General features: G+C 40.6%; 1 protein-coding gene across 1 annotated transcript in view; it reads left to right on the top strand.

Annotated features, from left to right (window-relative positions):
- si:dkeyp-72e1.9 overlaps positions 1 to 11,636 on the top strand; it is a 104,160-nt gene that overhangs the window by 63,238 nt on the left and 29,286 nt on the right. The window contains exons 6-9 of the mRNA XM_046030507.1: positions 6,630 to 6,709; positions 10,216 to 10,339; positions 10,835 to 10,985; positions 11,082 to 11,573. Of these exons, the coding sequence (XP_045886463.1) occupies positions 6,630 to 6,709; positions 10,216 to 10,339; positions 10,835 to 10,985; positions 11,082 to 11,573 (847 nt within the window). The remainder of the gene's footprint in view (positions 1 to 6,629; positions 6,710 to 10,215; positions 10,340 to 10,834; positions 10,986 to 11,081; positions 11,574 to 11,636) is intronic.

Below are 11,636 nucleotides of genomic sequence, written 5' to 3'. Positions count from 1 at the left end.
CACGTTTTTGCTATAAAGCCGGAAAAAACAGATAAAAAACAAAAGTGTAGTGAAGTTTGCAGGAGCTATCGGCTGCTGCCAGTTGCCAGCGCTTGTGGCACACTGGTTGTCACAGTGTTTGCAGGGGATCCATAATTTTGTGATTGGGAGGAAAGAGAACACAGTAGCACAATGCACAACACGGAAAGCACTGAACTACGGGAGAGAGAAGTTAGTAATAAACATTAATGGGAGAAGAATGCATACAGGACCTCAGTGCATCATGGGAAGTCTCCCAGCAGTCTAGACGTGTAGCAGCAGCATGTTTTTACAAGCTAGAATTCTGAGCCCATGTTGATAAGCCTCATTTATAAAGGTATTATTGAAGCAAAACAACTGAGCACCTGTGACAGTGGAATTTGTGGTTGTAGAAAATAGTCACACATGGGTATCGGTAAATTTGAAAAAAATGCTATAAAATTTGTAAACTTCACATCTGCAAATCCGTATGTGAATTCATACAATGAGAGTTGCAGACCTGTAGAATATTTTCTCACAAAATGTTTTGGTTCACAAACTCTCACTTATGCACCACATATTTCAATGAAATGTGGAGCAAAAATGATTTGTCTGTGATCTGTAGAGCCTGGGATGGGCACTGTTCTGAGATCAGAGAACCCTTAACTTTTAACTCGTAGTCTTTCAGGATTTATTTTTTTATAATTTTTTCACAGGTTTATTTTGAATATATAAACAGAAACATCCGACAAGGAAATGCAATCAAATAAACAAATCAAAATGATAAAATAGCACAATAAATAAATAATAATAACAATAGTTACAGCCAAAGAAATTGTTGAAATTCTCGTCCATTTCTTTACATATTCAAAAAGGAGTGGGAAGAAGGGGGGGGGGGGAACTTAATTTAATCCCACCGCGTGTCCACAAATCAAATGCTTATAAATAATCAACTTGCATTCAAAATTAATATTTACACATCTACTTTGTCATACCCAAAAGCAATTCAAAATGTACATCAAATTTTTTTTAAAAAAGAAAGGGGAAAAAATGAATTTCAGCAACTCGTAAAATGAAATAATAATAAAAACAACAACAACGAAACTGAAAATAAATGCTTCACCCCCTTCTTCATCCCTGTAACCTGAGAAAACCATATCCTTATACCTAATTTTAAACTGATTTATGTTTGGACATTGCTTTAGTTCCACACTGAGACTGTTCCATAGCTTTACTCCAGAGGATTAATGTTTTTCTTTAATGAACACTCTGAAAAACAGTAAATTCCTCAAATTCAGTGCCCCGTGTCGGTACTCTCAAAGCTTCTGTAGCTGTCATATAGCCTACGTTTCAGGCTTTTGTCATACGGGAGTGGGCATGGATTCATCTCAACTGGGACTTTGGGGAAAATGATGGACCCGGACAGGGTCCAGACGAATTCTTTTGACTGGTCAAAAAGGCTCTCTGATATCTGACATGGCTGTACAGAGAAACAAATTACTTTTGCTCCACGTTAGAGCGCACAGAATTTCAAATTCAAGCAGTTGTGCTTATTGACTTGTGTTTATGTTCCAATTATACCTTCATATACTCTATCTTTCCCTCAAATCATCTTCAGACAACATGATCCTTAATTGTAAATTGACAAAGGTAATGGTGTATTTGCATGTTTGCCTCAAAGTGTAATCCTCAGTAAAGAGACTCTGACATACCTCAGCTGTTAGAGAGGATACGTGTCAGAAATTAGAAGTTATTAGTGGTAATATCCCTGTGACTCAGCTATGAGTAGCAGACTGGATTATTGGGCAGATCATAGGATGAATATGTAGAACTTCATGAATGTGAGGCAAAGTGACATCTTTAGATTTATATAGGTTAAAACATGAATGCCATGTGAAGTGTAGTTATGAGGTGATTATTACTCTTATGTAGTGATGGATTCTCAAGGGGTGCCAGTGCTAAGGTAGAATGACAGCAGACTAAGAGAGGGAAAAGAGCTTAACCTAGGGCAGTGCTTCTGACGAGATGAGCCTCGTGTGTTAATCTGTGCTCTGTGCTTTAACTACCCTGCAGCCCAGAGGAGCTGGAGGGGATGAGAGGAGGGGGATTATGCCTTTCTGTCTGCCCCACAACAGATTCCCTTCCTTTAAAAACAAGTCAAACTAGCTTAGCAATAGCTTCATGCTTACCTGCTGTGAAAAATATATAATTTTATTGAAAATCAAATCACGTTACTTCAGGAAAGCCTACTTTTAACAAAAGGGCTTTTATCCAAAGCAACTTACATTTGAGGAACAACATACAAGCATCGAAATACATCAAATACAGCAAGAGATCTACAACTGACAATACATACTAGTAAGTTCAGCAATAAATAAGTTCTAATATCTGCCAGTCTGTATCTTTTATCCAACATTTTCAAATTCTACCCATATTGGTGACAGGCGTTACACAGATATTTGACAAATTGTATCAGTGTTGCCAGGTGTAATACATATGTATTGTACAATAATAATAAAAAACTGAAAATGTGCAATAATGTCAACATGCCATAGTCACCCGCCACCCCCCCATAACTTGTGAAATGGTATGGATCTGAATGGAACCAGCCAGATTATTTATCATACATTAACCTTGTCAATAAGGTATTACAGAAAACTGATCCTTGATGACCTAGCTCGAGCGACAGTTTGTTGATGTTAGCTAAGCAACAGAAACACTGTGTGCAAGTGTTCAATGGTTGGAGAAAACAAATAGCTGCTACCCTGTTTACTGGTCTGGTGAAGGAACACATTTTGACTAAACGCAGGTCCCCATTAAACGCCTGGTCTGGTTTATATAGAAGTTCTGATGTATAAAACCTCTTAAACCCTGCAGGGTCGCCCGCTTTAGCTGCTTCTAAGCTGCTTAGATTGTTAATATGCTACATATTAATGTTTAAACGTATGATCAATATGTCAGTATGGACATGCTGCACATCGTTAGATCGGTTAGATTCTGGACAATTCAATTGTTCAGTTCATTTAACGGAAACAACGAACAGTGTAACCTGCATGGTACAAAAGATGAAAAGAAAAAAACAGACCCGGTCTGTCAGAGCTGGATCAAATGAATGACGTGTATTTGATATTATTGGATGATTTTTATACAAGTAATATTCTGTTTGAAATAAATAAATTGTTTCATAGTAGCCTATTTCAGTTTTGTGCAAGAGGAATTAAAGGCCTGTCCCATATGGACGCCTGTCCCAAATAAAGGCAGAGTCAAACGTTTTACGGTAACGAACGTTGGCTGTCTCATGAGCTGTCAGCAGAGATGTACAGGCATGCAAAAAATCTTTTTTAGTTCTCAAAATGTCCCATCGTTCTCTCGTATTGAGACACCAATATAATGCCATGCACATGTGGTATATCAACTGTTTTGTTTGGTATGATTTATAGTACAAATATCTTTCACCTCTAACCTATTTGCTTCCATTCTAGGATGCATAGTGTACCCTGTTGCCTATAAAATTAATGCCAGCTTGGTAATCCCATGTACTGTGAACCACAGCACAGTTCTTTGTCACAGATTCATATAAAGTATATTGCAAACTCTGTTCTGCATTGTGGAATTGAATGCATAATAGTTTTTACTGAAATACAACGGTCTATTATCAGTTGTACGCACCTGGAAACGCTGATGGTAGCTTGGCAAAGTCACTGTCTTGCAATTTTACAGTATGTCTATGTGCTGTATGTATGTATGTTAAATCATGTTTCTTTTCATTTCCAGCGATCACAACATTCCAGGTGTTTTGAACAATAGTGTATCTATAGAGCAATGTGTTCATGATTATATGATTACGAGTTCTGTCAGCACATGCATGAAGACATGCATGTGATGCAATTTGTGCAGTTTGTGCTGACTGCAGAGGGTGGCAGTACCAGTCCCCTTGGTGGAATCATTTACAAAATAATCTGGTATTTGTGCTGACATTTGCCCTGTTTAATGAGATACGGTTAAAAAAAAAAAAATGCATTTAACAAATTGGTTAGGCCCAGTAAAACTACAGTTAGAGCATCTTTAGCTTCTATAATGTGATGTATTTCTGAGTGAAATGAATATGTGGTATGGGTATACAGTAATTACCACTGGCAAATCGTTCAGGGATTTCATTTGATTACTCAAATGTGGGTGTTAGTTAGTGAGTATGATTCTCTGAAAAGCCATAGCAGTGGGACACCACCTTTTCTACATCCTTCACGCACATGTCTGTCATCTGCCTTGTAATCAAGAGATTCAGAATGAGTGAGAACCTTATAAATTAGATGTCAGCCATGTTGTCTTTGTAAAATATAAAAATAATTTTTTACCAACTGATTTTCTAACACTCATCTCTAAAGTAGCTGCAACAATACACTAGCTAACAAGGTCAGTAGCAGTTGTATATGATTGGCGGGGTTAGCTAGTTGCCCTAAATTACATTTGATTGAATAGAATCATGTAAACACACCGAGTGAAAGATGACTTCAGAAAATATTTTAACGTATTACAAGAGGAAAAACAAGAGGGATTTAGAAAGATATAAGTACTCTAAAATGCTTTTAATGCACGTTAATGTCTAATGCGCTAATACATGTGTCACAGACATATAATTGAGTCATGGAACACTCAACATGCACAAAAATGCTGGGGGTGGTGGTGTTCATGTTCAACAACTTTATTAGTCCCACAGAGGTCAATTGGTTAAGAGCAAATACAGACAACACACACTTACAGAACAGCACATTTATACACACATTTATATTAACAGGTAGGATCAGGACCAGCAGCAAACAGCATCATGATCAAAAGAATAAGTGTGACAGTTGTCAGATTTTAAAGATTGCTTTATTGTTTTGATTATGCCCAGTGTGAAATGAGTGAACTGGCCCTGTTGGTGGCACCTTTTAAACCAATCATCTGTTGCTGCTGTTTATGACAGAGGTGCTTTTTTTGTGCTGTTCAAGAACAATTTGTGTCCTTATTTACTGTGGAGCCAATATGACCGCTTACCTTAATCTGCTTAGAAACGCCACATTGAAATCATCATCCACAGGGCATATTGTGTTGTAGATCATCTACAACACAATATGATGGCAAAAACAGGAAGCAGATACATCATTTCCAGTCTGTATGTATTGTTTCCCTATGAACCTGTGAAGTTTTGTGCTCGTTGGTCTATCCTCCCTCAGTCTCTAGCTGGCTGGATTAACTTTATCAAAATTAATATATTACCCGAATTTCACCCTAGTGCTAGAATTTATTTACCCAATTTATTTACTTTAAAATAATCACTTGAGTCTGTTACTGTTACTTTTTAAAGAAATAATTCCATAAACTGCGATGCAGAGTTGCAGTGAAAAGACAGAAAGGGCAGATGCATGCTGTGTTGAACTCTGAAGCACAGTGATTGGTTAGGGAGAGTGACTCATTTAAAAGCAGCCACTTTCGCCTCTACTGAGTGAAGCCATGTAGGCTGTGGCTTTGGGCATTTTCAGTGGTGTAACTGGGACACTTGGCTGCTTGTCATCATAGAAACAGATCATCAGATTGTGATGTTTACTGCAGCTTCATTAATATCTGCTCCCTTCCCTTCAACACACAGCTCCGCTGCTCACCAGAGCAACGTGGTACTTGCCCTCTCACCTGCGATTCCATTTTCAGCTGCGCCGCATGTGGTTAGAAACCAGTGCGCAACTGAATGACATCTGCACTGGTGTGTTCACTTTCGCGCCATGCTTGTAAAATATCCAGTGTTCACGTCTTGTAACATAATAACAGATTTTCTCTGGAAAATGTTATAATGGGTCGGCAAATATACTTGGGCAGCTGTTAATATAACTGTGCAGACCACCCAAGTAAAGTATATGTCGAAAACACTGTATTTAAAGTTAGCACAAACTGTAGGCCTATAATTACCATAAACCTATTTTATTGTCTTCCAACTGTGTCTGTCACGTCACTATTTTGGTCAAGTTATGAATGACTGATCATGCCTATAAGACTACTTTAACCCACCCAAAACTATACTAATAATAATGATGCCCCCTCCCCCCGAAAAAAACAAACTGGGGAAAAAACGAGGTATGAACGGAACCGTAGATTTGGTGGATCATTACACCCCTAATAAATAGCATGTAAAACAAACACGATGTTAAGCATACACACGAAGCACGACATGGGATAACACTAAAAGTTACCATAACTTATTTAATAGCTTTCATGGCCTGCCCAAAACCATGAGTTACAACATATTCAGGGTATCTGACATGGTATGGTCAGTTGTTCCAGATGTTTGTTCCTAAAACACTGAAAGGTTTTAGATCCAAAAGAACCATGTCTATGAACTTTGGCTGAATTCTGAAGATTCGAAATATAACCACTGTAATTATTTAAAATGTTGTATATTGTAATTAGTCATTTAACTTTTCCCTTTGTTCACTAAACCCAAATACAATTCAGTAAATCAATAGATTTATTGGTAGGTATCAACTCCATTTCAGTTCTGGTTCAGACAGTGTCTCGGTCAATAAAATGCCTTGAGTACATCTTTCCATCATGACAAACTCTTATCCCAATAATCTCTCTCTTTTGGTTTCCCTTAATAGGAGAGAATTTGCTGAGTTGCTGGAGAAGTATGGGTCTAATGGTAGTACAGGATCAACACGCAACTCTCCCATCCAGCAAGGTAGGCACATCCCTTTTTAGTCTTTTGTATGATGCCTTACACCTTCAGTTTTTTCCACAAGCAGTAACTGTAAATATCTCCTGCTCATGTAAATATATGTGACACTGATTTTCCATGTTCTCGCTCCTGTACAAACAGTACTTTACCAATTCTGTGTCACAAAATGCCTAAACGGCATGATGTCTGTGTACAGTTCTATGTTTAAAACAATTGGTTGGAAAAAAAATATATATTTGACAAAGTAGACTACTAAGCCTGAAGGGTAGATGGAGTAAGTCTGCCCTTAAAAATGGCTTATGACAAGTGCACATTACACAATTGCCAACATCTGTCTCAGTTGGGAAGGAGGCAGCCAGCTGGTACAGATTTGTTAAAACATGGCTTCAGCACGTGAGCAGTCTTGTGTGCTCTGTGCAGAGGATGTTGATACATGAAGGTACGTTAGCACCAGAATGAGGATACATGGATTTAAGGCCATCCTGTTGATATAGCCTATAGTGAAAATCTGTCACATTTACAGTATGGTAAAAACACTGTTACTGTGCTTGGCTGTCCATACACTTGAACATCTCAAGGTAATAAAATACATTGGTTTATGCTTAAAAAATAACTCCTTAGTATGACGAGTTGTCTTACCAATACAATAATTATTGTGGGGCACACAATTTCTGACATTTCAGTCTCTCCTGGGGGGCATTCATTGTGCACATGCAAAGTGACAGAAATAGTTCTGTAAAAAGAGCTTAAGAGAGAAGTTCAAACCCTGGCTCCTTTCTCACCTCCGTACAGCTGGGTCCACTAAAGGAAAACCAGCCGATTCTGCTGATCCTTCAGAAGAACTAATCCACGCAACATCCTTCAAAAAGAATCAATTCACACAAGGTACCTGAATCTGATGGCATCTCTGGTTGAGCTCTCAAGATGTGTGCAGATCAACTGGCGGGTGTCTTTTAAGAAAATCTACCATTGTCCCTTTCCCCAATAAGATCAGTGCCCAATGCCTGAATAACTACCGCCCAGTAGCACTCACCCCCACCATCATAAAGTGCTTTGAGCGGTAGGTCAAAACCTTCATCACCTCCTCCCTCCCTGACTCACTGGACCCACTGCAATTTGCATTCAGACCAGACAGATCAATGGATGATGCCTTCACCCTAGCCCACACGACCCTCTGGACCAGAGGAACAAATGTGAAAATGCTGTTCATGTCTTGTTTTGTTTGTCTTTCTTTTTACTTGACTGATTTTCCTTTTATACATATTGTTTGAACATGTTGAAGGGAGTTGTTGCCAAATTTTGTTGCCAATAACTGCTTCACTGTAATTGTTGTGCATTTAAAAAAGAACTAAAGAACAGAGATCTGGGACTCAACACCACCCTCTGTGACTGGATCCTAAACTTCCTGACAGGCAGACCCCAGGCTGTGAGAATAGGCAGCACCACATCCTCCACCCTGACTGTCAACACTGGTGCCCCTCCATAACTGTATGCTTAACCCTTTCCAGTACTCCTTCTTCACGCATGACTGTGCGGCCAACCACAGCTTGACAACTGTCAATGTAAGAAGACTGTTATTAGCTTGAGATCTTGGTGCCAGGATAACAACCTCTATCTCAACGTCAGTAAAAACAAAGTAGCTGATTGTGGACTATAGGATGTGACAGAGTGAAGGACACACCCATCACCATCAACAGGACTATGGTGAAGAGAGTCAACAGCTTCAGGTTCCTTGGGGTTCACATCACCAAGGACCTGACCTGGTCTTACAACATTGACACCATCACAGCAAAGTGGCTGTTTTTCTTCTGCAAGTTGAGAAGGTTCAACATGGACTCCTGGACACAACTTATACACAGCACATCACCAAGATGGAGCTTCCATCCATGAAGGAACTCTTTTCCCAACGGTGCAGGAAGAAGACCAACAGGATCATCAGAGACCGTTAACGCCAATGACTACTGACTAAGGACTTAGCCTTGACTTGAGTCCAGACTTGTTGGTCTATACTTAGGACTACACGTAGGAACTTGTACTACAGGGGCTCAGGGGGTAGAGCGGCCATCCACTTATCAGAAGGTCGGTGGTTTGATCCCTGGCTCCCCCAGTCTGCATGTCAAAGTGAACCCTAAATAGCTCCCAATGGCTGTGACATTGGTATGTGGATGTGTATGATTGAGTAAATTTCCGTTTCTGTTGGGTAGTTGGCACCTTAGCCTCTGCTCATCAGTGTATCAATGTGTGTGAATGTTGTAGTGCAGTGGTTCTTAATCTGGGGGTCGGGACTCTCCCATGGGGGTCACGAAAATGCTACTATCGACACACAAAAATGATAGATGGATTATAGTTGTGAATGGAATCAGCTTGGGTGGACCCGATCAGACAGAAAGCGCTTTGCAGGTTCGAAAACACAAGGCGCACAGCAATGCCTTTTTTTGGTTGAATTTTGGCGGAATATTTTCAACCTCAAAAAGGGGTCGGACTGCCAGAAAGGTTAAGAACCCCTGATGTAGTGTAAAGCGCTTTGCATGGTTGAAAAGACTAGAAAGGCGCAATACAAGTACAGACCATTTACCACGAACTAGACTTAGGACTTGTTAGTCTTAACACTTAAGACTTGCAAAACAAACTTGGTACCACCTCTAAAAATATACTCTCATGTCACTGGAAAATCACATCACATGTTGTTGATGGAGTTTACGTACTACAGTCTCTACTCAGCTCCTGCCAAGGTGAAGTAAATGAAAATGTTAGAAAGTGTAGAGAATTGTGCTCTTTGTCAGCTGGCATGTTATGAACTGAATGACCCATGTAATTGGCTGATAGGACACATGAAGACATTACCATTTCCTCCAACAAAAAAAGCACTACAAAATGCTAAAATTTTAATCCATTTGGAATATAAAACTCTTTATTCATAATATAACACATAATGACAGAATGTTTGAGAAAGTTCTTCCATGTTGTTGTACTTTCCCACCATTTTCTTACTCAAAAGCAAGAGCTATGTGTGTAATACAACAAAGTCTTTTCAACTCATTGTATCAACGACTCCATGACATTTGTATACTACTTAATTTTAGCATGAATCACCTCCCTACTATGAGATTTACCTTTTGAACCTGTGGAAAGGAAATAAGAAGGTGTTTACCCCAGGCAGTAGATATAAAAAAAACAAGTCTGGAGGATATTTGGGCAGTTAGATTGGTCAGCAATACTGGGTATTATCCAATGCTGAGAATTGCTTAGGTTTAATTTTTAACAGGACGATACAGGATGTCAGTGGCCACTGGAGCCATCTGTAGCAGCAGAAATTTGTTTAAGGCTTCTGTTTCATAACTTTATGCCTGAAATGTGTGAATAGTTTATTGCCTGCACTACTCTCTTTATAAAACACATATCAAGAGACCATCATATTTGCTTACTACCCCTCATCTCAATAATTTCTTAATCTGGAATTGTCTATCTTTTTTGTGTTTTGTCCTTTGTTCTTTCTTGCCATTCCAAAGGAGGCCGCTACCTGGATAGTACATCATCTGGTTCCTCGTCTCGCTCCCAGAGTCCTTTGTTGTTGAGCCCAGCAGGCTCACAGAACATGTACAACAACAGTGGGCCCATGCTTCGCTCTCTCAGGTAAGATTTGTCTATACAGGATTCACATCACATTTTGTTCTCCCATTGTTGCGAGACTGAATAGGCTAGACTGTCTACCCACTTAAAGAAGGACATGTAGTCATAAAAAATAGTGGTTCAATAAGCATGTAGAACTATTGAGAGTGGTATAATGGAAAATTTCAGTACAGCAGCAATGAAAGCTAAAATCAGCAGAAGCAAAAACTTAAGCCTGTCTAAACTATTGCAGAAATGAACTAACTTAATAATATGTAATAATAAAGGAACCGGAGTACAAAGCACGGCGCTGCACTGGTCATGTGGCATTTTTCTGAGTTTGGTAATTTGGTGACTACACAAAGGATTGGGCCTTAAAGCAAACTCCAGAAGGCAAAGCAGGTGCAGTTCAAAGATTTAATGAAGAATTAAACAGGGACAAAAGGCTCACAGTGTAGTGAGGTAGACAAGGATCATAACCAGGTTAAGGAATCCAACACAGGCAAACTAATCCCACAGGCAAGAAATGAAATCCAAAGTGTCCGGGAAGCTGCAGAAAGGAGCTGGTGCTCCCAGGCGAATGGACAGGGGCGGAGCAGAAGTAGAGCTGGAAACCTCAGAGCAGGTCAAGTATGACCAGGACGCAGGACCCAAGGATAGAGTCAGCCCAGTGGGTAATCAGGAGGCAGGGTAGAGAGGCTGAGGCTGCGCCGGCTGCATAGGTGGTACCCCTTTGGAGGTCGGTGGCGAAGGCGAAACCCCTCAGGAGGCTGACGACAAAGGCGGTACCCATCAGAAGGCAGGCAACGAATGGGGGAAAAAAACTCTGAAGGCTGCCGGCAAAGAGGAGATCACTCTAGAGACTGGCAACGAGGCTGAAGGTCAGAAAAGGCAGCTGGCCCCAGAGGATAATGCAGCAGGAGTGCAGAGCGTGAGTATGGCGACTGGAATGCAAAGCGGGAGTCAGGCGACTGGAGTGCAGCGCAGTAGTCCGGCGGCTGAAACGCATAGGAGTCCGGCGGCTGTAGAGCAGACCAGGAGACAGATGACAGAGCAGCACTGGAACCTAGAAACAGATACATCTCAGGAGCAGGGGGTTGCTGCAGCTCGGCAGGAGGGAGTTGCTACAGCTCAGGAACTGGAGATTACTGCAGCCCAACAGCAACAGGGGGTGGCCACAACCCAGCAGCAGGACATTGCTGCAGCTCAGAGGGAACAGAGGGGTGCTACAGCAGCAACTCAGCAGGGTCCGGAGACTGTTGCTGCGGCTGTCTCCTGTTCCTACTCAGCTGCAGCCTCCGGACCCTGCTGAGCATGGGCA

This window comes from Micropterus dolomieu, linkage group LG02 (assembly GCF_021292245.1).
Source record: "Micropterus dolomieu isolate WLL.071019.BEF.003 ecotype Adirondacks linkage group LG02, ASM2129224v1, whole genome shotgun sequence".
NCBI lineage: Eukaryota > Metazoa > Chordata > Actinopteri > Centrarchiformes > Centrarchidae > Micropterus > Micropterus dolomieu.
This window is presented reverse-complemented; position numbering and strand designations above follow the sequence as displayed.